This window comes from Podarcis pityusensis, assembly GCF_964106645.2.
Source record: "Podarcis pityusensis genome assembly, chromosome: 7".
Lineage (NCBI taxonomy): Eukaryota > Metazoa > Chordata > Lepidosauria > Squamata > Lacertidae > Podarcis > Podarcis pityusensis.
Window position 1 is genome coordinate 46,394,882 of NC_138031.1, and position 21,055 is coordinate 46,415,936.

A 21,055-nucleotide genomic window follows, 5' to 3' on the forward strand; every position below is an offset into this window, starting at 1 on the left:
TAATAAAGCAGACTGTTGCTATTCATTTCTATAGAAGCAAAAGTGAAGTAAAAAAGGTAAAGGGACCCCTGACCATTAGGTCCAGTTGTGGCCAACTCTGGGGTTGCGGCACTCATCTCGCTTTATTGGCCGAGGGAGCCGGCGTACAGCTTCTGGGTCATGTGGCCAGCATGACTAAGCTGCTTCTGGCGAACCAGAGCAGCGCACGGAAACGCCGTTTACCTTCCCGCCGGAGCGGTACCTATTTATCTACTTGCACTTTTGACGTGCTTTCGAACTGCTAGGTTGGCAGGAGCAGGGACCGAACAATGGGAGCTCACCCCGTTGCGGGGATTGAACCGCCAACCTTCTGACTGACAAGTCCTAGGCTCTGTGGTTTAACCCACAGTGCCACCCGCGTCCCTAAAAGTGAAGTACATTGACTTAATTGGGACTTTTCTTCAGGGAAAATCCATTCAATCCTTTCTTGGGTTAGAAGTCTAAGTGAAATTGGTGGGATTATCAACTGTATGGGATTATAACAGAGTTGTGTGTTATGGGGACATTAGCATTGAAATACAGTACAAATTCAGTTATCTTCCCAGTATTGCCAAATCAAGAAATTCAGTAGTTTTCTATTATAAAAAATACTTTCTAAAACCAGAACTGTTCCCAAACTACTTGTTTTGTTTATGAAAATAAAAAAAATCCTTCCAGTAGCACCTTTAAGACCAACTAAGTTAGTTCTTGGTATGAGCTTTCGTGTGCAAGCACACTTCTTCAGATACACTGAAACAGAAGTTGCCAGATCCTTCTATATAGTGAGAAGGTGGGGAATGGACTTCCATTTCATGCGGCTCAATGTGGTGCCTTCCATGGTTCCAGTTACAGATAGGTAGCCGTGTTGGTCTGCCATAATCAAAATAAAAAAAATCCTTCCAGTAGCACCTTTAAGACCAACTAAGTTAGTTCTTGGTATGAGCTTTCGTGTGCAAGCACACTTCTTCAGATACACTGAAACAGAAGTTGCCAGATCCTTCTATATAGTGAGAAGGTATATAGAAGGATCTGGCAACTTCTGTTTCAGTGTATCTGAAGAAGTGTGCTTGCACACGAAAGCTCATACCAACATTATGGCAGACCAACACGGCTACCTATTTGTTTATGAAGTTACTTATGTTTATAATTCTATTCATGTAGTGTTTTCTTAATTCTCAATATTCAAATACTGCACTACAAACAATCCCCAACCTTTTTTCAGTTCTACCTACTTAGTAGGACTAAGAGCACTGCTATGCCATTCGTTTGACCTGTTCCCCCCCAGGGCACAATAAATTGCGAAGTGATTTTAACACTAACCAGAAAATAAAGATAAATCTTTTCGTATACAGCACGCTTTCCTGGAGTAAGCCCCTTTAAACACTACATTTTCTTGACGAGAGCAGTAAGAGGTCGCTGTAGTGCCGCAGTCTCTTCATCCATCGGTGGATGGAGGGTACAATTCCGTTATATAAAAAGGCTTACAGTATAATTGCGAATTTAATTCTCTCTAGTGCCTGCCCGTATGAAGCCGAAGCTACAAAAGAGAAAGGCGTGGGAAGACTCACGGTTTACAGAAGTGTGTGTGTATATATATATGAGGTTTGCAGATGTATATACATATACATTATACGTATGTACGCCGGGACCCCAGGCTCCCACAAGGAACAGTCCGAGTGTGCACAGTGTATTTGGAACACCGAGCTTTGGAGGGAGATGAAAAGGAACGAACAGCCACCCGAACAAGACAACTGCCTTCAACTGCTCATGCGCAGGTGCTTCTTAGAAAGCTCGTCGCCGGATATCCGGCCCAGACGCTACGAGGCTTTTCGGGCAGCAGTAAGCGTGACTGTCAGGTGTCAGCTGGCAGCGCTTTGGGGGCGGGACTAAAACGGTGTCTTCGCAAAGAGAGGCTAAAGCAACAAGACTTTCCCGCCGCCATCATACTTCTGGTTTCTCAACGCAGCCTTTCGACTCCTTCGGCAGTAGGCGGGGCCGGATTTAGGTTTGACGAGGCCCTAAGCTACTGAAGGTAATGGGACCCTTTATATGTCCAGTTGCCTTTTGTCAACAACAAATTGTCGTTCTATTTTGTGTTGAATATATGTTATATGGTAATTTGTGGACCTAATAGGTATCTAAAGCCATTTGCACATGCAGAATGTAGGCCCCCTATATATAGAAATGAGCAAACCAGTGATATTTTAGGAAGCAGGTTAGCAGGCAGGGGCCATTACTTACATCATACTACACAACACAAAACACTGTTGCTGTATGTAGGTTTTATTTTTTACCTTATATTTTGGAAATGTACATCCAGGGGTTTTTTCCTTTACATTTTTTGGGGGCCTCCAAGTGAGTGGGGCCCTAAGCTATAGCTTGTTTAGCTTATACCTAAATCTGGCACTGGTTAGGGTAAGAATGATGGAGGTACACTGGGCAGCGAATGGTTGTGCTTAGGCAGCCATAACCCACTGCTCCACAACAAACAATACTTTTTCTTGATTGGTTACTCGAACAGAACTCTGAGGTTTGGAAATAGAACTGACTCTTGTCGGGTGCAGTAGAAGGCAGAGAAATGGTTTTTGCATGAATGCAACTGGGTGGTTATTTCAAAAGAAACAAACATTTTACTTTTTTCAAAAAAACAAAAACACTCAGTGCGCCTGGTTCTTGTGAGGCAGTTGGCGGAAATCAGTGGAACACTTTCGCCCAGCCTTCCTCTAAGCCGTTGCCCTTCAGTTGTTGCTTTTTGGCAAGGATGTAATCATTTCCCGGAGTCAAAGACAGAATTATTTCAAAGCAGTGCAGCGAAAGGAGGGCTCGTAACCTTTCACTCTTGAATGGGTTTTTCATAAGTAAATAGAAGTTTCGCTTCCTTGCCCCGCACATGGAGGATTGTGAGCGCTGTAATCTGGAACCGGAGATCCTTCTGGAAAGCCATTCTACGAGTGCCCTTGGGCTGGCGTGATACCCGGATATGAGGAGGCGTTCTAGTCGCTTCCCTTTTCTCTCTCTGGCTCAGTGTTATTCGGCGCCGGCCGGGTGACATGAGGAACCTGCGCGGGTGACACCGACGCTGCCTCGAGCGGAGCCCTCCCCCTCCCCACGCCACTTTGTTCGCGCGCGCCGCCGCCTCGCCTGCCCACCTGGCGCCACGGCCCCAAAGCGCCTCGTCCTGTGAGGGGGCAACTTGGCCGACCTCCTCCTCCTCCTCCTCCTCAAGAGGTACTGTAAATGACAATCCTCCTGCCCTTCCTCAAGCAGCCGGTGGGGAGGGGCGGGGATAAAACCAGAAAGAAATATACGGAGGCTGTGGCCTTTCCCCGCCTGAGTCTCCCTCCCCCTCCCCTCCCCCCCTCCCACCCCGAACCCCAGTTCGGCTATCGGGACCCCGAGAGAGAAGGAAACCGACGGGGGTGCGCCCGTTTCTCGCCTATGGGAATTTTGGCTTTGTTGGAAGCGCCTTGGGGAAGAGGAGCAACGCCTCCCCCCACTTATCCCCCCCCTCGCGCCTCAAAACACTCCTTACATTCTTTGTATTTGCAAGCTCGACTCCCCTTTCTTTTTCCCATGGAGCCCCGACGCGGTGCATAGCGGATTAGGGATTTCTGGTGTCAATAGGCAACATGGGCTTGGGCTGCAGTCTTTTAACTACGGACTTAGAAGGGAGCCCCATTCAGTTCAGTGGGGTTCGCTCGCAGGTAACATGGCCTCCCTCCAGCTCCCCGCTTCTCTCCCTCTCACGGGCAAATCTGGCTATTGTTCTGCTAGGTACTAGCCAGGTGAGGGGGAGGGGGAGAAGGGAAGTGGCACAAAGCCACTTCTTTGGATGTGTTAAACTTCTTTGGATGTGCTAAATCGTACCCATTGCATTGATAAAGGAACTGGTTTGGCAAGCTCCTCTTTACGGTCTACCATCGTAAGACAGCACAACCCAAGATTTTGTAGGAGTTCAGGATATCACCTGAACTGACCATAAACAGTATCCGATGTTGTGTAAGTGGCACTTACTTCACACAACAAGATTTTGCCTTCCTCTTCTCGCAGCCCCCTCCCCCCATCCCTCTGGATCAGATTTTAAGGGTTTGTGGGGAGATGAGGGAGAAATCATAGAATTGTAGAGTTGAAAGGGACCACAAGGTTCATCTAGTCCAACCCCCATGCAGGGTTCTCTTTGCCCAACATGGGACTCAAACGCACAACTCTGTGATTAAGTGCCTCATGCTCTACCGAGTGAGGGAAGTTCCGTTGTACAAGCGGGGTGGCTGTGTTGAATACAAATCAAAGTGTGTGTATGAAAGATACAATATAATGTCCATATGAGGCACTTAATGATGAAAATGTTTATAATGGGCATAAATCTATGGCCTTGTGTACAAAACCTGGCCTTTGGTACAAGTCAGGTGGTCTCACAGTTGGGGTAGTGTGGGCTTTTGTGATAACAGGTAAAGGTAAAGGGACCCCTGACCATTAGGTCTGGTCGTGGCTGACTCTGGGATTGCAGCGCTCATCTCGCTTTATTGGCCGAGGGAGCCGGCGTACAGCTTCCGGGTCATGTGGCCAGTATGACAAAGCCGCTTCTGGCAAACCAGAGCAGTGCACGGAAATGCCGTTTACCTTCCTGCCAGAGTGGTACCTATTTATCTACTTGCACTTTGATGTGCTTTCGAACTGCTAGGTTGGCAAGAGCAGGGACCGAGCAACGGGAGCTCACCCCATCTTGGGGATTCGAACCGCCGACCTTCTGATCGGCAAGTCCTAGGCTCTGTGGTTTAACCCACAGCACCACCCACGTCCCTGTAGCCATAGGCAATATTGGAATCGCTAATGCTCCAGAGATAGCTTGATCCAGGACTTGAGAAGGAAGCTTTATGTGACTTACTTTTCAGTTCAATCTGAGATATGCTACAGATTTAATTACACAACAAAAACATTACTTCTTCTTATTCTTCTTGTTGCTCCCAGCACATACCTGTTTGTCATTGCTCTGTGCACTTACAGGAACTATTTGTTTCAACTATCAAATAAATACTTGCTTTGAGAAAAAAAAGATACATATTGTTATCTGTCTATCTTGATCCACCATGCTGCCAGATAGCTAAAGTAGCTCTAAAGATATTAGAGATAACCAATTAGGTTTCCCCTCAGTAGTACATATACCTCTCACACATCCTTTTTTTAAATAAAAAAAAAGTTTAAGGAAGTTTGTACTTGTTCTCATTTCTTGCTATTGTAATTAAGAGAAACTTACACAGGAGACAAATTATCAATTTTTCCTCTTAAATATGGTGACACTAATAGTTTGAGTCTATAGATTTGTTCCTGATCAATCAGTGGTAAGAAAAACATAGGTTTCAAAAGGAGACTTGATAACACACAGTATCCCCCCCCCCAAAGCATGCAAAATGGCAAAAATAATAGAAATTTCAAAATAACTTGTGCACGGTAAAATGGCATTATTAGAATCTGAAGTAGAATAAGGCCTGGAGGAGTCTGAGATGGTTAGAAGGAATGTTTATCCTTAAATGTTGATGCTGTGCTCTTCAAGACAAATCCTGTTAAAATTTCATTTACTTTAGAATAATTAGAATCAAATCAAGAGCGCAACATACAGAGCAGCTTGAAGCTGAGTCAGGCAGGGGAAAGGAACCTGTGATCTCCAACTCCCATCAGCCTCAGCCAGCATGACCAGTGGGTCAGGGATGTTGGAACTGTAGTTTAACAACAGCTGGAAGGACAACAGCTTACCATCCCTGGAATAATTTTGTGCCCTATTTAATTTGCATAAAATGTGTATATTATTTATTACCTGAAACTCTTGCTTATTTGATATATGGTTCACAAAATATCTGCAGCTTCCCATAGAATTAGAAAACTAGTTGAAAATTTGAACGCATGTTCTTGGAAATAAGTTTCACTACTGTAATGAAATACGACTGAGGGATAACTGTAAAACACTGTCATTTCCAATAATATTTTGTTGTTTCTGTGTTTATAGGAGATATGTAATGCTCTCCTTGGATGCAAATTTATAAGGAATGTGTTTTTCACAGATCAGCACATTTCTTCAGCTGAGACAGAGTTTATTTATAAAGCAGTACCTGTGAGTAAGCCAAGTCATCATGTTAAACTTTGCATTTAAGTTCTATTTTTTGCAGAAATAGTTGGAAATACTGTATAAATGACTTAATACTTGTCTTTTTCAGAAATGGCAGCACAGAAAAGAAAATCTGTGCTGGTAGAACCCCCTGCTAAGCGGCAGAAACTGGATAAGAATAGTAAATCAGTATCAACTAGCAAAGGAAAAAAAGTGCTTCATGCCAAATCAAATAAAAATACTGTGTTGAAGAAAGAAATGCACAAAGTCTCTACCAAAACTAACAGGACAGCTGTCAATAACTCCATAAACAGATCCTCTAAACCATCCTCCCAAACTAAACGAGCACAGAAGTATTCCAGACAGACTTCAAATGAATTAAAGAAGAAAAGTTGTAAAGCAGTACGTGTGAAACAAACTTCCCTAAAGCCTATAGGAAAATTATCTTCTACGAAAGCATCCCTAAAATCTTCCAAAATAAACCATGGTAACCATCTGAGCTGTACAAAGACTTCCTCCAAACGCACTTCTACAGGGAAGGAAAAATCCAGTGCCGTCAAAAGTAAGACTTCTCGTGAAACCAAGAAGCAAAAGAATTCATCTGCAGATATTAAAAAGTGTTCTACTGAAGCTCTGTGTAATAGACGTTCAGCATTGCACAATAGAGCTACTCATAAGAACTTGTCCTCTGAATCAAAATCGAGGGTAGAAAATTCCAAAAAGGGTAGAACTACTAAAGCCACTAAATTCCTTAAAAGTAACAAGGTTAACTTTGAGGTTCAGAATTCCAAAAAATCTTGTGCAAAAAAATCAGCTTCTCAAAGCATTGAACAGATGCGGACTAAAACTTTCAGTGATAAAAAAGCTTGTGAATCTGACAAAGGGAAAAAAACTACAAGGTCAACAGATACTAATTCTAAAAAAAGTACTGTTAGAAATACAGAAGAGCAGTTGCATGTCACAAAAGCTAAAGATGTGTCTTGGAAGGAGACTGTGCAGGATGTTCCTCAGTCACAACCTGCTGTTTCACATGATGAGCATCAAACTCGAAGATCACCAAGATTGCAGCAAGCATCTAATGTGCCTACCATATCTTTGCGCAGCAGAAAAATTGAAGGAGGACGTGCTTCTACTCGAAAGCAATGCACCCAGATGAAAAAACAGGTTCCATGTATTAAAAATGAAAAGCTGGACTCTGTCCAGCCAATAATGGAACAAAAAATCATGAAAAGCGATGAATATAATAATGGAGAAATAGAAATAACAAGTTTTGAGAAAATTGATTCTCTGAAACAGAAAAAACATGAGGTGGGTTCTAAAATCCGTGATTTGACCACATCTGAAGAGAAAGTAAGAGAATCAAGAAATAGTCCTGACTGTAGCCTTCAAGAATCTAATAATGGGTCTGTCAACACAACTTCCTGCTCTGTGACATCAACATGCAGGGTAATAAGTAAAGAAAAGGAATCTGTGCATAGAAATGGAAAAATCAGTGTAAAAGCAAAGAGAGGTTTTTCAGACTCTTTGAGTCAAAAGCCTGCTTATCAACCAGAGGATGTGATGAAGTCAAAAAAGATTAGCATTCTTGAGCTATGTGAGGAAATTGCAGGTGAGATTGAGTCAGACACTGTGGAAGTAAAAAGAGATCATCCTAATGCTGAATGTGGAAAAGAGGAAGAGAGAGATACTGTAGTGGAGTTGCCTCAAACTGCAGTATCTACTGAAGAGGAAACTAATCAGAACTCTCCGTGTAAGCGATTTTTCCCCAGCAAAAAAGGAATGTCTGTCAAATGTACTGTGAATGGCAGACATAGTACTGCAAACAAAAACTCTAAATGGACCAAAATAAAATTAGCAAAGTTTAATCACGTGAACCAAAGTCCTTCAAATTCCTCAAGTACACCAGCACTTGGTTTGTTAAAGTGCAATATTCCAGAGAAACAAGAAGAAGCAGTAGTTGTAGAAATGCACCTTCCAGAAGCCCAAAGGAAACAGGTACAATCAGAGGACAATGGCAACGCAGCACATGAGCAGAAGTTAAATATACCTTGCTCTAAAGGAATCCAGGCTAAAGACAGGGTGGCTGTAGAAAATGGTCTCTCTACCCTGAGCCAACACCATTGCCCTGAGCCAGCCCCAGACGAGGTAATCAGTTTTTAATATTATTGGATGATGATTGCACACATTTATTATATTTCAGCGTCAGATTAGAAATGTTTTGTGAGGCAGTTTGTGCAGTTACTTTAATATACCATGGTGCAATCTGCTTAAAATGGATCATTTCATCCCATTACTGCTACTTTTTCTAAATCATGTGAAAAAGCTATTCTGGTCAATTTCACTTTAAGCAGGTGTGCATGGTTGGCTGCCCATAAAATCTTCTAGCACATCCATTGTTGTTTTACAGTACAACAGAAGCTTTCCAAAGCTTCCCCTCAACAGCAAAACCAGACATCTCTGCAGTGTACCACAGCATAATAGCTTTCTGTGGTCAATAGAATCATGTGCAGGGCAGCACCAAGTGCAAAAAGTGATCCCCAATATTTTTGCCACTAGATTTTTAAAAGCTAATTTGTGTAATTCAGTTACTAAATTAAACAGGAATAAATAACGTGAATGATTGTTGTTTCCCAAGTGCTGTACTCTTTTTGTCAGTATTGGATCTATTGTCAGATTGCTAATATAGTCAATTCATATGGGTTTTTCTAATATGGTCAATTCACATGGGTTTTTCTAAGTCTGGTTTGGTAAGACACATAGTGGAATAGTTTGTCTAAAATGCTATGTTTCAATATTTTCTTTAGGGCTTCAATTTACATTTGGACTCAAGTCCAGAAAGTACGCCAAGGAAAATAATTACAGCACAGTCACCAGTGAAGGAAGTAAAAAAAGAAAGAGCAGAAATAAAACCTCAAGGTGAATCTTAAAATACAAGTTCCATACATTTTCACAACTTTATAACATCTTATTTGTGTGAATTATCAGTAGCTGAATTACAAGTTGTATTACAGGAAGCTTGACGGATTTGTTCATAAAACTGTAGAAGCAGGAATTGGAAAAGGCACCGTGTATCATCCATTCCAGCACTATGCCCTTGACAGGCTAAGCTGAAAGTATCATGGCAGCTGACTAGCTAGACCACAACTCATGGGTCTCAGGCTCTCCTTGCAGGAATTACACGCAACTTTCCATGTAAATTGCTCTATATGTCCTGCAAGGGAGGCAAGTGCCCCAGATCTTTAGGGCTGGACCATCAACATGATCCAAGCACTGTTTGAGCCTGCAGCTGTGACTTTGTGGTGGTGGTGCAGAGATGGCAAGGAGCAGTGCATCTGGCCTCAACTAGGAAGGAGAGCTGTAGCACACCAGATTATTATTTATTAAATTTCTATACTGCCCTACACCCGCAGGTCTCAGGGTTGTTACAGCATAAAATCACAATATAAAAAAACAAATTAGGTAATAAAATAAAAACAACCCAGTAAGCTCCAGTTGGCTTCACATTTTCAGGGCAGCTGGAGGGCCACAGTGGGTGTTGCAAAGAGAGACCTCTTGGTCAGCAAGACCCTCTGGCCTTTTGGCTCCCAGTTGCTGTTGAAAATAAAGAGGTGGAGTTCATCTAGTCCAGAAAGGAGCTCAGAACTGTGTAGCTAAGTGATAATGACTCGCTTGGAGGCAAAATGAGATTGGTATCGTACCAAATAAACCTTAAGCCATTTATACGTGGAAGAGCAAGCCTAAACACAATCATGTGCTGTGTGTGTGAGAAAATATGAATGTATGTGTGAATGGCCCTACCAACCACTAGTCCAGGCCCTAACCATCACTGGCTTTGGCCATGCTGACTAGCATGTGATTGCCAACTGCGCATCCACTGCTATATGTCCTTGGGAACGAAAGGGTTGCCCACCCTTCCAAATAATGACATGCAGCAGTTTATCCCACTGTTCTTATTTACCAAGTTCGCATTTCTTTGAATGGACGCCCTGGTATGTTCAAAATTTGTTCGCCTCAGACTATGCCATTGCTGACTAGACTACTGCTTTTACCTTAGTATATCACCTTAAGTATAATGCTGGTCTTAGTACTATATATTAAGTACTAAGCTCTTTGGCTACATGCTATATACTGCAATTCTTGAATCATTATTAGAAGTGCTACTGTGTTGGCAGTTGTTCCTTAATGTTTGAGTCATACAATAGTTCTAACTAGCTTAGTGTTCTCTACTTTCATGGGAGCTATCTTGGTGAAGCTTCGGATTAGGTCTTTCTTAGTCATGTTGCCTGGGATTCTTAAGATTGGAAATGCCAGGGACTGAATTTGGCATCCTCTACATGAAATCTCTCCCACTGAGTTGTGCCCTCTTCCATTTTTTTCCATATGCAGACCACACATAGCAGCTGTAATGGTTCCTATTGTGTTCAGTACTGTACGTTCAAGGGATTGTGTTTGACTATTCCGAATCCAAAATTGCATTTGGTTACAAAAGTGGCCAGATATAAACCTTCAATAATATAAAACTGTATGTTGTAAGGCAAAGTTACACAGAAAATCGATTTATTTCAGGTTAATATTTGTGTTTTATTTCTGCATGTCTGTCATTCTCTGCCATCAAACAGATAAAATCTCAAATACTGGGTATACATGGGAAATTATATATATATATATGTATGTGTGTTCATGTAAGTAAAGTAACACATTTATTCCTTTATAGATGCAGCTCCCAAGCAGTTGGTTCGGACTCTGTTCACAAATAAAACCTCTGAGACAAATGAGAGCAGGTATCAGTTAGTTGCATTGCTTGTTGCCTTTGTTCCTGCAGTGAACCTTTTAAAGCTTGTATTAAGCCCTTCTCACCACAACTAGTGAAATATAATCATAGAATTGTAGAATAGTAGAGTTGCTGTGGATCACAAGAGTCATCTCGTCCAACCCCTGCTATGCAAGAATCTTTTTGCCCAGCGTGGGTCTTGGACCCACAACCCTGAGATTAAGATTCTCATGCTCTACCGACAGAAGTTGTTGATGCAAGAATACCTTCCTTTTTGTATTGCCCTTGGTTTTGGAAAAGAAACTTTTAAGTGCCTGCAGATCCTGTATGTTCAGGCCTCTAAACTCATGGGTATTCTTTCCTCCTGGCATGATCAGGCTCTGCCAAAACTAGCACTTCCCCCTGACATTCCTATGAAGACTCTGAAACAAATATTGCTGCTCCCCGTACCTTTTCTTATGCAAGCCTTGGTTATGCAAGCCTTGGTTTTCTTATGCAAGCCAGAATAGCCATACGCTATTCTGTATATCAAGTAATTAGAGGTTTCAAATGTTAGACGTTGCTATCTTTTTATTATTGAAGTATTAAACTTTTATAGACTTACCGTATTTTTCGCTCTATAAGACGCACCAGACCACAAGACGCACCTAGTTTTTGGAGGAGGAAAACAAGAAAAAAAATATTCTGAATCTCAGAAGCCAGAACAGCAAGAGAGATCACTGCACAGTGAAAGCAGCAATCCCTCTTGCTGTTCTGGCTTCTGGGATAGCTGCGCAGCCTGCATTCGCTCCATAAGACGCACACACATTTCCCCTTACTTTTTAGGAGGGAAAAAGTGAGTCTTATAGAGCAAAAAATACGGTAGTTATGGCTTCCAATTAGCTTGTTAGCTTATTGAATATAAATGCAGTTATTCCTTGTGGGAGTTGTATGCAATTTGTATTGACTGAAGTCCTGAGTGATGATATAATTAAAAGATTGCTATTGAGAATTCAAATGTTCATAACTGTATGCAACCATATTGTTAGGATAAGCAGGACATGCTGAACGGTGCCCTCTCTAAATAGGCTCCACTATACTTCTTCATCATTCATAGCAAGGAAAGCCCCCCCCTTTTTCCCCATAGATATTTCTGATAGTCTGCCAGGCAAATGACATATTAAAGAGAAATCATTCCTCCTTGCCTGAGTTTCATCCCAACCCCACCCTTTGTCCATGTCTTTTTTCCTAAGGCTATATTTTCCACCACCCTTGAGGACAAATGGGAAGCTGCATAGAACAACCTCCATTAATGTTGTACTGCTTGCACAACCCACTGAGAATCATAGCATGGTAGTAACAGACACTAGTGCAGCCTCCCAAACCCAGCAGGCTGGCTTCTCTCGCTGAACTTTTAGAAAGCCAGTAAGTTCCTTAAGGCTCAAGGGAGAATCATGATGGGGTTGGTCAGTTGTGTGTGGTCACCTGGAAGCAATTCTTAGTTGGCCAAGCAAGTGGTTATTTATAATCCTGGTCTATCAGATGAGTGTAGGATTTGCACTTGTCGGTTTTGCTTGTTCTTTAATATGAACCATATTTTTTTCAACAAAGCATAGCTAAAGAATTTTGAACAATTAAAGATTTTTTTTGCATTAAAATAGGTTCCAGTTACTTCGGTTTAATATTTGCATTTTTAGCTGAATTTAAGTTCATATTAAAATATATAGAGAAATAGGCAACATTTTGTTCATTTGAACTGTTTTTATACTTAAAGGACATGTTTGCCAAAGATTGCATTAGCATCAAAATGTGGGGGTATCCTTTCATCTGAAGAACATATTCGAAAACCAAAAGATGTAGCAAAAGATAGCGATAAGCAGCTGATCATAGTAAGTATTGTGCATTGTAAGTATGTTATGTTGTTCTTGTGCATAATTTTAATCAAAGTAAATCGCGTCCAACTAAGTTTCACGCAGAGTAGACCCATTGAAATTAATGAACTTAAGTCTGCTTTGCGTAGGACTAGCGTTGGCTACAGCCCACTGACTAAATACCCACCCACCAATGTCATGGATGGCGCCCACTTTTATTCCTCCTAAATACATTGATGGTTATTATTTAATTATATAAGGAAATGTAAAGTGCAAATTTGGGGGTTTGGTCACAGAGAGGAAAATTGTGCCTTGTATTATTGACTCTGAGTGCCCAGATCACTACTGACAGGTATTGTTCCATGAGTGAATAAAATAGAAACTCACCTCCATACTCTCTCTCACATTAGCATTTTGCTGGTTTGTGTATGAAATACAGAATTCAAACAAATCACTTGATTGAGAAAATCTTGTCCTCATACTAATGGAAAGTAGTGTAAATTTGAGCAACATGGAGTCAGCAGGGGTTCATGTTTTTGTAAACTGCCTATTGTGTTAAGAAACTTTGTTTAATGTGCATATTACTGCTCCTGAATGAGCACTATATTTACTTTTTAATATAGGATGCAGGACAAAAGCGATTTGGAGCCATTTCCTGCAACATTTGTGGGATGCTCTATAGTGCTTCAAATCCTGAGGATGAAACTCAACATCTACTCTTCCACAACCAGTTCATAAGTGCTGTAAAATATGTGGTAAGAACATTTCTTTCATATAACATTGTATGCTTTGGAGCTTTTGCTATGGATTAACCAGAACAGCGTTTACTGCTGGATACAGACTATTTAACAATTACCCTAAAAAAGTGTAGGAAAGTGTTAGATCCATTTAAATGTGTTTTTGAATGCTAGTCAGTATTAACGTATCAATGCTAATTCATCATACCTTTTCAAGTGTTTTTTTCTGGTCCTGGTATTTTTTCCTATGCATCAGTACAGTATTACAGTATATGACTAAGCACTCAAGAATGGACTAATCTAGTCAGTAGTTTCTCTATTTGCATAAAACTGTAAATATGTGTAAATTAGGTATGGCCATATTTTCAAGTAACTTGGCTAATAGAAAATGCTAAACTTTGCGTAGTCTGACTTTTAATTTCAAAAATTGCATACCAAACAAAACTGCTATTAGTCTAAATATAATATGCCCCTGTAACTTCCATTAAAATCAGTGAAGTTTGTTTTCTTTATCATACATGTTACCTTCCGTACATTGACATTGATAAGACCTCCAGGACAACTGAACTGAATTCACCAAGCTACTTAATTTATATATGACACAAATTCAATCTTTGGTTCAAATCTAGCTTGGGATATAAGAATCTTTTGTATATCATTATAGTTGTACAATTCGCAGTCATATAATTTTTAAAAGAAGTAATCATCCACAGATATATCACAACATTTATAGTTAAAAAAGAGGCTATCTGAAAACGATCGGACCAGTATTTGTTGCCTATACAAGGTAGTTAAGCCATTTTAGCTTTTTTTAAACTTCTGCTCTCCAGGGTTGCCTTCAAAATGATCACAGCATAGCAATTGATATTACTAATAAGGCTCTTGTTTCTAGACTCTTTGATTGTATGAAAGTACAGGACTAACTTAGTTTTTTTAATGACTGATATAAACTGAAAGCTAAATTAAGGGTGCATGTTGGAGGTTTTGTGACCCAGAAATGGAGCAATAGCCCCTGAAGTTGGCAAAGCACTGGCTTCTGTGCTCATAATGCCTGGTCACAGCTAGCCACATTTTGAACTAACTGCAGTTCCCAAACTGTCTTTGGAGGTAGCCCAATATGTGATGCATTCCCTAGTCTAATCTTTTACAAATTCTACCCTCATTTTGTGATGTCCTGTATCGCTATTAGTAAGGGAGAAATAAATCCAAAAATGGAGATGAGAATGCATATTAGTAGACTTTGAGGAAGTTTATTTTAATATTTCTGGGTTTCTAAAATTGAAACCTACCTTTTGAATAGGGTTGAATACAAATCTAAATACCTTGATGAAATGAATTCTTACTGCTAGTGCTGAAAAGGATCTTCATCTGGTAGCAGTGGTTAGTTGCTTTAGTACATTATAATTATTATTATCTGTTTGAAAAAAGAGCATGTAGTACTGAAAACAACACTTCCAGATTATTATTTTTAAGTAATGTTTTAAATTTAGAAGACAGCATATCTTCCAGGGAGTTCCCCTTTCTCCCTCCTTCAAAGTGTTTTGTGTTTCACTTAGGCTAGTGAAATATACCATAACTTTCTGCATCCTTTCTGAGCAACATAAACTCTAATTTCTGGCTAAGTCCCATCTTAATAGACTTAAGTGGCTTTTTGTTTTGTTTTTCCATGCAGGTACTGCTCATTAATCACCATCAGTGTGGATCTGAAGAAGACTTAATTACCTAATTTTTGAGTATGTTTAACTTCAGATACACACAGCATAGCAACTTATCCCTTTAGGTTCTTAGAAGGTAGTTATTCTTTTTATAGCCTCATTTTTGTGACTATGATCGTTATGACCAGTTACAAAATGAATGATTCCGTATTTGAACCATTGCATGCCACTCAGTTCATGGAAAACCTCCTGGAGGTCTTTTGCATGCCAAGATGTTAAAATGTAATATTTTGTATTTATGGAGGTAACAATGTTTGTTAAAGAAACTCAGTTTTTAAAATCTGCTCATTTCTGCTCACTAGAGACTAGAATGCATCCACCTGCACATATAGTTGCTCTACTTTGGTGTTTGGGCTATTGGCTCTGATAACCAAGTTGTACCAGTTCTCAGCTAATTTGTCTTAGAGTTGTTTGGGGCAGCCACAGAAAAAACGAGAGGAAATTCTGAAGTATTAAAACAGTGTTAATATGAATAAATTAAACCACAACCCAATTGGGTTTGTTGCCTACTAAACAAGATGCAGATTTTAAGGGTGTGCTGAGTGCTGCGGTAGGGGAAAGTGAAGTCCTGTTGTACAAGCAGAAATCCATTCCTCTTACATATAGATCATTTTGCATAGTGCTACAAGGAATAATAGTTGCGAACATTGGGTTAAGCAATGTAAAAGTGTCTATTTAGTCAAGTATTTATTATGTGCTTTTTTAGGGCTGGAAAAAAGAGAGAATTTTGGCTGAGTATCCTGATGGCAAGATAATAATGGTACTTCCTGATGATCCAAAATATGCACTAAGAAAGGTAGAACAAACCTTTAAAAAAAGCTCTATTCTCTTCTTTGTTTTTCACATGAGCAAATAGCTTAGTTAAGCATTTGTATGAACTTGGCTCATAATTTCAAGTGCATTTAACAGGTTGGTTCCTGTGTTAACATCAGCGGTCTGTCTCCTAATCAGCACACAAATCATCAACCAGAAAGACCTGTTACTAGTAGTGTTATTTTAGTGTTCTCTTTTTGGGTCTATATGTAGATTAGAGAAACTTAAATAAAGTGAATGCATAGGGGCTGACTGTTTATAAACCTTTCCCTGAGATTAAATATCTGCTGCCTTTGACTATCCACATGGACCTGTGGCATGTAAAGGTACAGATATAATAGATATGAATGGTCCAGTTATTTTTGATAACATCATGTTTGCTAAAGTGCCAGGCCAGAGCTTGTTATTGAATAGAAGTAGATAATTATCCTGACAGGCCACTGCTGAGCTCTGGAAGGAAAAAATGTAGGAAAAAAATTCTAACTTACAAGGCCAAGCTGGAACTTACTGTACTCTACTGTAGAGGCTACTTTTTTGATAATAGAAAGCAAAAACCTGCAATTGAGGTGTGATGTCTTTCCTCCATGGAAGAAAAACATGTCAGAACTTGCAGAGAAGATCTGAATGAGAAATAGACTCTGGAAATATAACCACTCTTAGTACTGATTCTGAGGAACTAGGTAGGAAAGCACATTAAACAGCCTTGTCATAGGCAATTATTTATTTCCTGAAATTTTTGCAAGTAGGAGGTTTACTAAGAGATGAAACAATAAAATCACAACCATACTTTAAAACCTACAAAAGTGAAAATACTAAAACAGATTAAAATTGCCTCATAGGAAATATGCAGGGTTTGTGCAAGCACAGTGCCTGAATGTAACAGGATCTCTATTGAGCGTAACTGAACCCTGTTCTTCTAAACCAGTCTTTCTCAACCTGTGGGTCCCCAGATGTTGTTGAACTACAACTCCCATCACCCCTAGCTAGCAAGGCCAGAGCTCAGGGATGATGGGAGTTGTAGTCCAACAACATCTGGGGACCCACAGGCTGAATCTAAACCATCTTTCTCACTGGTGTGTGTGAAGTGGTGTACACACAGGAACTGTACCAGGCCATGTCAGGAAATAGAAGGCACATCTGCCATATCCCCATCTAGCCCACCTCATTTGCCAAATCAAGGAAGAGGAAGCAGCAATATTGCTTTCCTTGACTGAACAGATTGGGTGGGAACGTGTGTCTAAGTATCCCTGTGCATGCATGCCAAAGGAAGGAGTGGGAAAACAGGGATCCTATGGCTTATAGCTGACTGTCTGTGAAAAGACAGCATTCCTGGTGGAGTACATTGAAGCTATTTCCTTTTTAAATCTTTAGATTCTTCCTAAACCTGTAGTTGAAGTTGTTATGTTTTGGAACTTTTTTTCTAGATGATGTTATTCACTATATTAATCAGCTAAAGCTAATTGCTTGACTAGTGTGGCTCATTTTCATTTTGTTAATGGCATTTCATGGCATTTCTGAGTTCAATATAACATATAATCACTTGATAAATATAAGTATTTATGTGGCAGGGCTGAAACTCAAATTCCCAGAACAATGAACAACTTGCTTTGGAGTTCTGTTGAGTTACTGTAACAGGGAACAAGGAAGAATTACTGTTGTTCATATGTCCAACTGTGGGTGGTTATTTTTAAAATAAAAAGTTTCCATAGTCCCTTTTAATATTTCAACAAAGACACAAATTGATTTTTTTGCGCAGTAACAGAAACAATCATTGTTCTTTTCCAAGATATTCATTGTTACACTTTTCTTTATTTCTTTACAGATTCTTCAGTAGACCTAGAACTTACTTTTTAAAAACCTTTTTCTTGTGAATATACTGGGTATAATTATATTATGCAATTTTTGGCAGGTTGACGAAATCAGAGAGATGGTAGATAATGATCTGGGATTTCAACAAGCTCCTCTTACATGCTCCAGAACTAAGACACTGTTATTTATTTCTAATGATAAAAAAGTAACAGGATGCTTAATCGCCGAACATATCCAATGGGTGAGTAAGGCTGTGTCCAGAACAAGTTTCTTCTTCATTCATTGGGTGTTTTTTTAAAGCTCTCTTCATTTTTGTAGTATTTTCTGTGGGTAGGCTATACTATAAAGAGCATTATTTGCAAGTGGCTCAGTCTTCTGAGTTATGTTGAAGGCTGGTTTTTGGCTTTTGTTCTGTTTTTAAACTTCCATATGCTTCTTGACACAGCTGGCAGTAACCCTTTCTGTAATGGGCAATGTGAACTGTTTGCGGAGGGAAGGAGTAGCATATGTCAACTGTTTTCCTTTATAAAATGAGCTGTTAGCTTTATGCCTGAAGCAATCTGGAATATCTTCTGTAAGTGGGTTTACTCAGAATTCTGTCTGTCTGTTGCAAGCTCCAAGCTGCCTGAAGACAATGTTCTCTAGTTCTGCTCAGATATCATAAAGAACATAGCTGGGGGGTGTTTTTTTAATGAGGTATTTCCTTCTACCCCCAAAAAATACGTCCGAATGAGGGATACTGTCAAGATGAATTGTATGCTGGCGCAGCTGGTCAGAGGACAGACACACCCTGAAGGGGACTGGGGCAGACCATATACCCTAATTAACTTCTAAAGTTCCACATTGTAGGGAGTGACTGTTGACTCTATAAGACGATTTCTCAGTTTGAAACACGAAAGCTGCCTGCTTTTTGTTCTTTTCCTTGCAATAAAAATGGCAACGGTGTGATTGAACAAAATTCTGAAAGGAGGTAGTGATGAAAACATCTATAATAGACAAGTTCACCTTACATTAGCTGTTTTAGTGCACTTTGCATTGGTAAAGTATGCTGAAGCTAGGTTTGTTCTCTAGGGATACAGAGTTATCGAAGAAAAGATACCAGAAGTTAGTTCAGAAAACGAGAAAGTCACATTTGAAAGGCAAAAGGCTTGGTGCTGCTCAACGTCTCCTGAGCCTGCTATCTGTGGAATTAGTCGCATCTGGGTGTTTAGCATGATGCGTCGGAAGAAAATTGCTTCTCGGATGTTAGAATGTTTGAGGTAAACATTTATATTGTATTTTAGTATGAAATGTGTTAAGTATATGACTGGAGTCCCCATCATGGTGCCTGCAGGCACACATATACCATCCCTGATACCCACGAGAGGATCTCAGTCCTTAGAAACAAACAAAAACTAGTTGGTTGAAGGCTTTTTCCACCTCTGCTGTCTGTTAAGAATAGTTCCACTTTCTTTGGCCTCTGTACAGAGTTTCAAAATGCCCTACAATCTTTGCCCTTCGCTTCTCAATTCTAGCCAGAGGTATGGAGAGAATGTGCTGCGATGGATGTGTCAATAAGGAACAAAAAGATAGTGTTTGTGAAAGGGAAGTGGCAAGGCACATTTTTAGCAGCAATAACCACAGGGTTTCCCTCCCCCCTTCTGTGGGGAGGGAGTGGGAGCTTTTTGGATCTCCTCCCCAAAAAAAGTCCCACGAGAGAGGGCTAAATGACGGGAGCAATTCTGTAGTTCTCTCCATCCAAATAAGCCACAGGCTTCAACAGCACTCCACAGCTGTGGTTTTCCCAGTTGGGTGGACATATCTTATAGTATTGGATAGACTATTTTTACAGAGCAGTTCATGAACCCAAAGCCCAGTTCCTCATGATTTTCACAAGGTACCAGCTGAAAGCCAGCATCAAATCACAGATCGCATTGACGTCCACCAGATTTGTGGAACATGGCAGGTGCTGCAAGGGGTAGATTTTGGAGGAGGAAAGGGGGAATCTCATTCCACTCTTGGGCAGGACACAGTTGAATAGTGCCCAAAATATTTAGCATTTTATATAGTCATCTGAATACTCTAAAGTGCTTCACAAATCATAATATTAATCTAAATATTTACTTTTTATGTTTGCAAGCATGCTTAGTCAGCCAGTCACATCTTTCACTTTATTTGCTATTATTGGAAGCTTTCTGTTTTATCGTAACTATGAGTCCAGAGAGTAGATAGTCAAATTTCAAAAGTTGTGTGAACTGCTGTAATTTCTCTTCTTACCCTCTCCTCTGGTCTTTAAAACTGCTTTTTCAATAACATATATGTTATGTTAACGCTATTCCTTTTAAAAATATCTTTAAACAGGAGTAACTTTATATATGGCTCATATTTGAGTAAAGAAGAAATCGCCTTTTCTGATCCTACCCCTGATGGAAAACTGTTTGCAACACGGTACTTTGGTACTAGTCAGTTCCTGGTATATAACTTTCTCAGTGGACAACAACCTGCTTAGAGTGGAAATTTTATAGCAAAATTATTGCCCAGCTGCAGACAGAGAATGGGGCACTTCCTAGCAGTTAACTCAGGAGTAGTAACAACCAAAATGTGGTTGCTGTATTTTGTTAACTGTAAACAGTACAAAAAGTAGGGTAATTTTTTTTAAAGGCTATTTTTATATAAAGAATGTATTATATCTATAGTAACTTAGTCATGTTTACATGCAGTATATAATTGTTCATAGTGGACTGTCAACTAGTGCAAGAACTGTGGTCGCCTTTAAAGTACATTTTGAAGTTCACAATGAAGTAATATACCAGGGCAGTGACAGCATTTCTTTTCAATAAGAGCCTATACATACATATCATCGCTAAAAGATGTTCTACAGCATGACATTGTTTTGTTTCCGTTTACACTTTGAATGGAAAACAATGTTTTAAAAAAGACAGTGTTGAATAGTGTGTATCTGAAGAAGTGTGCTTGCACACGAAAGCTCATACCAAGAACTAACTTAGTTGGTCTTAAAGGTGCTACTGGAAGGATTTTTTTTAGTGTTGAATAGATTAGCCTGAGAAGAAGGAAGCCCTAACTTTTTTCAGCAATAGCATACTTTTTTTGTGGACTTCACTTTGATACTTTATCCAAAATCCCTCCAATTTCAGAGGGTGCATATGTTGAAAAACTGCTGTGGCCTTTCTTGACCTGTATATAATGTAGATTAAAAGTAAAGTATTTGATAATTTTAAAATAATGTACTAATGCTCAGTAAA

The 21,055-nt window shown here is 39.9% G+C and overlaps 1 protein-coding gene across 6 annotated transcripts; it reads left to right on the forward strand.

The window, feature by feature from the left end:
• The first annotated feature begins 1,943 nt into the window (after positions 1–1,943).
• ESCO1 (establishment of sister chromatid cohesion N-acetyltransferase 1) lies at positions 1,944–20,738 on the forward strand. Of its 6 annotated transcripts, XM_081013075.1 has the most exons (12): positions 1,944–2,023; positions 3,044–3,246; positions 6,020–6,124; positions 6,228–8,263; positions 8,923–9,034; positions 10,833–10,899; positions 12,643–12,757; positions 13,363–13,494; positions 15,898–15,987; positions 17,914–18,054; positions 18,885–19,072; positions 20,154–20,738. In XM_081013075.1, exons 4-12 carry the CDS (start codon positions 6,230–6,232, stop codon positions 20,299–20,301), a joined length of 3,027 nt encoding a protein of 1,008 aa, XP_080869201.1. In that variant the 5' UTR covers positions 1,944–2,023; positions 3,044–3,246; positions 6,020–6,124; positions 6,228–6,229; the 3' UTR covers positions 20,302–20,738. The 6 variants fall into 6 exon arrangements, 5 of the variants coding, with proteins under 5 accessions (XP_080869201.1, XP_080869200.1, XP_080869203.1 ...); XM_081013074.1 differs by lacking the exon at positions 1,944–2,023 and having other exon boundaries at positions 2,932–3,246; positions 6,023–6,124; XM_081013077.1 differs by lacking the exon at positions 1,944–2,023 and having other exon boundaries at positions 2,932–3,246; positions 6,075–6,124.
• Positions 20,739–21,055: the final 317 nt, after the last annotated feature.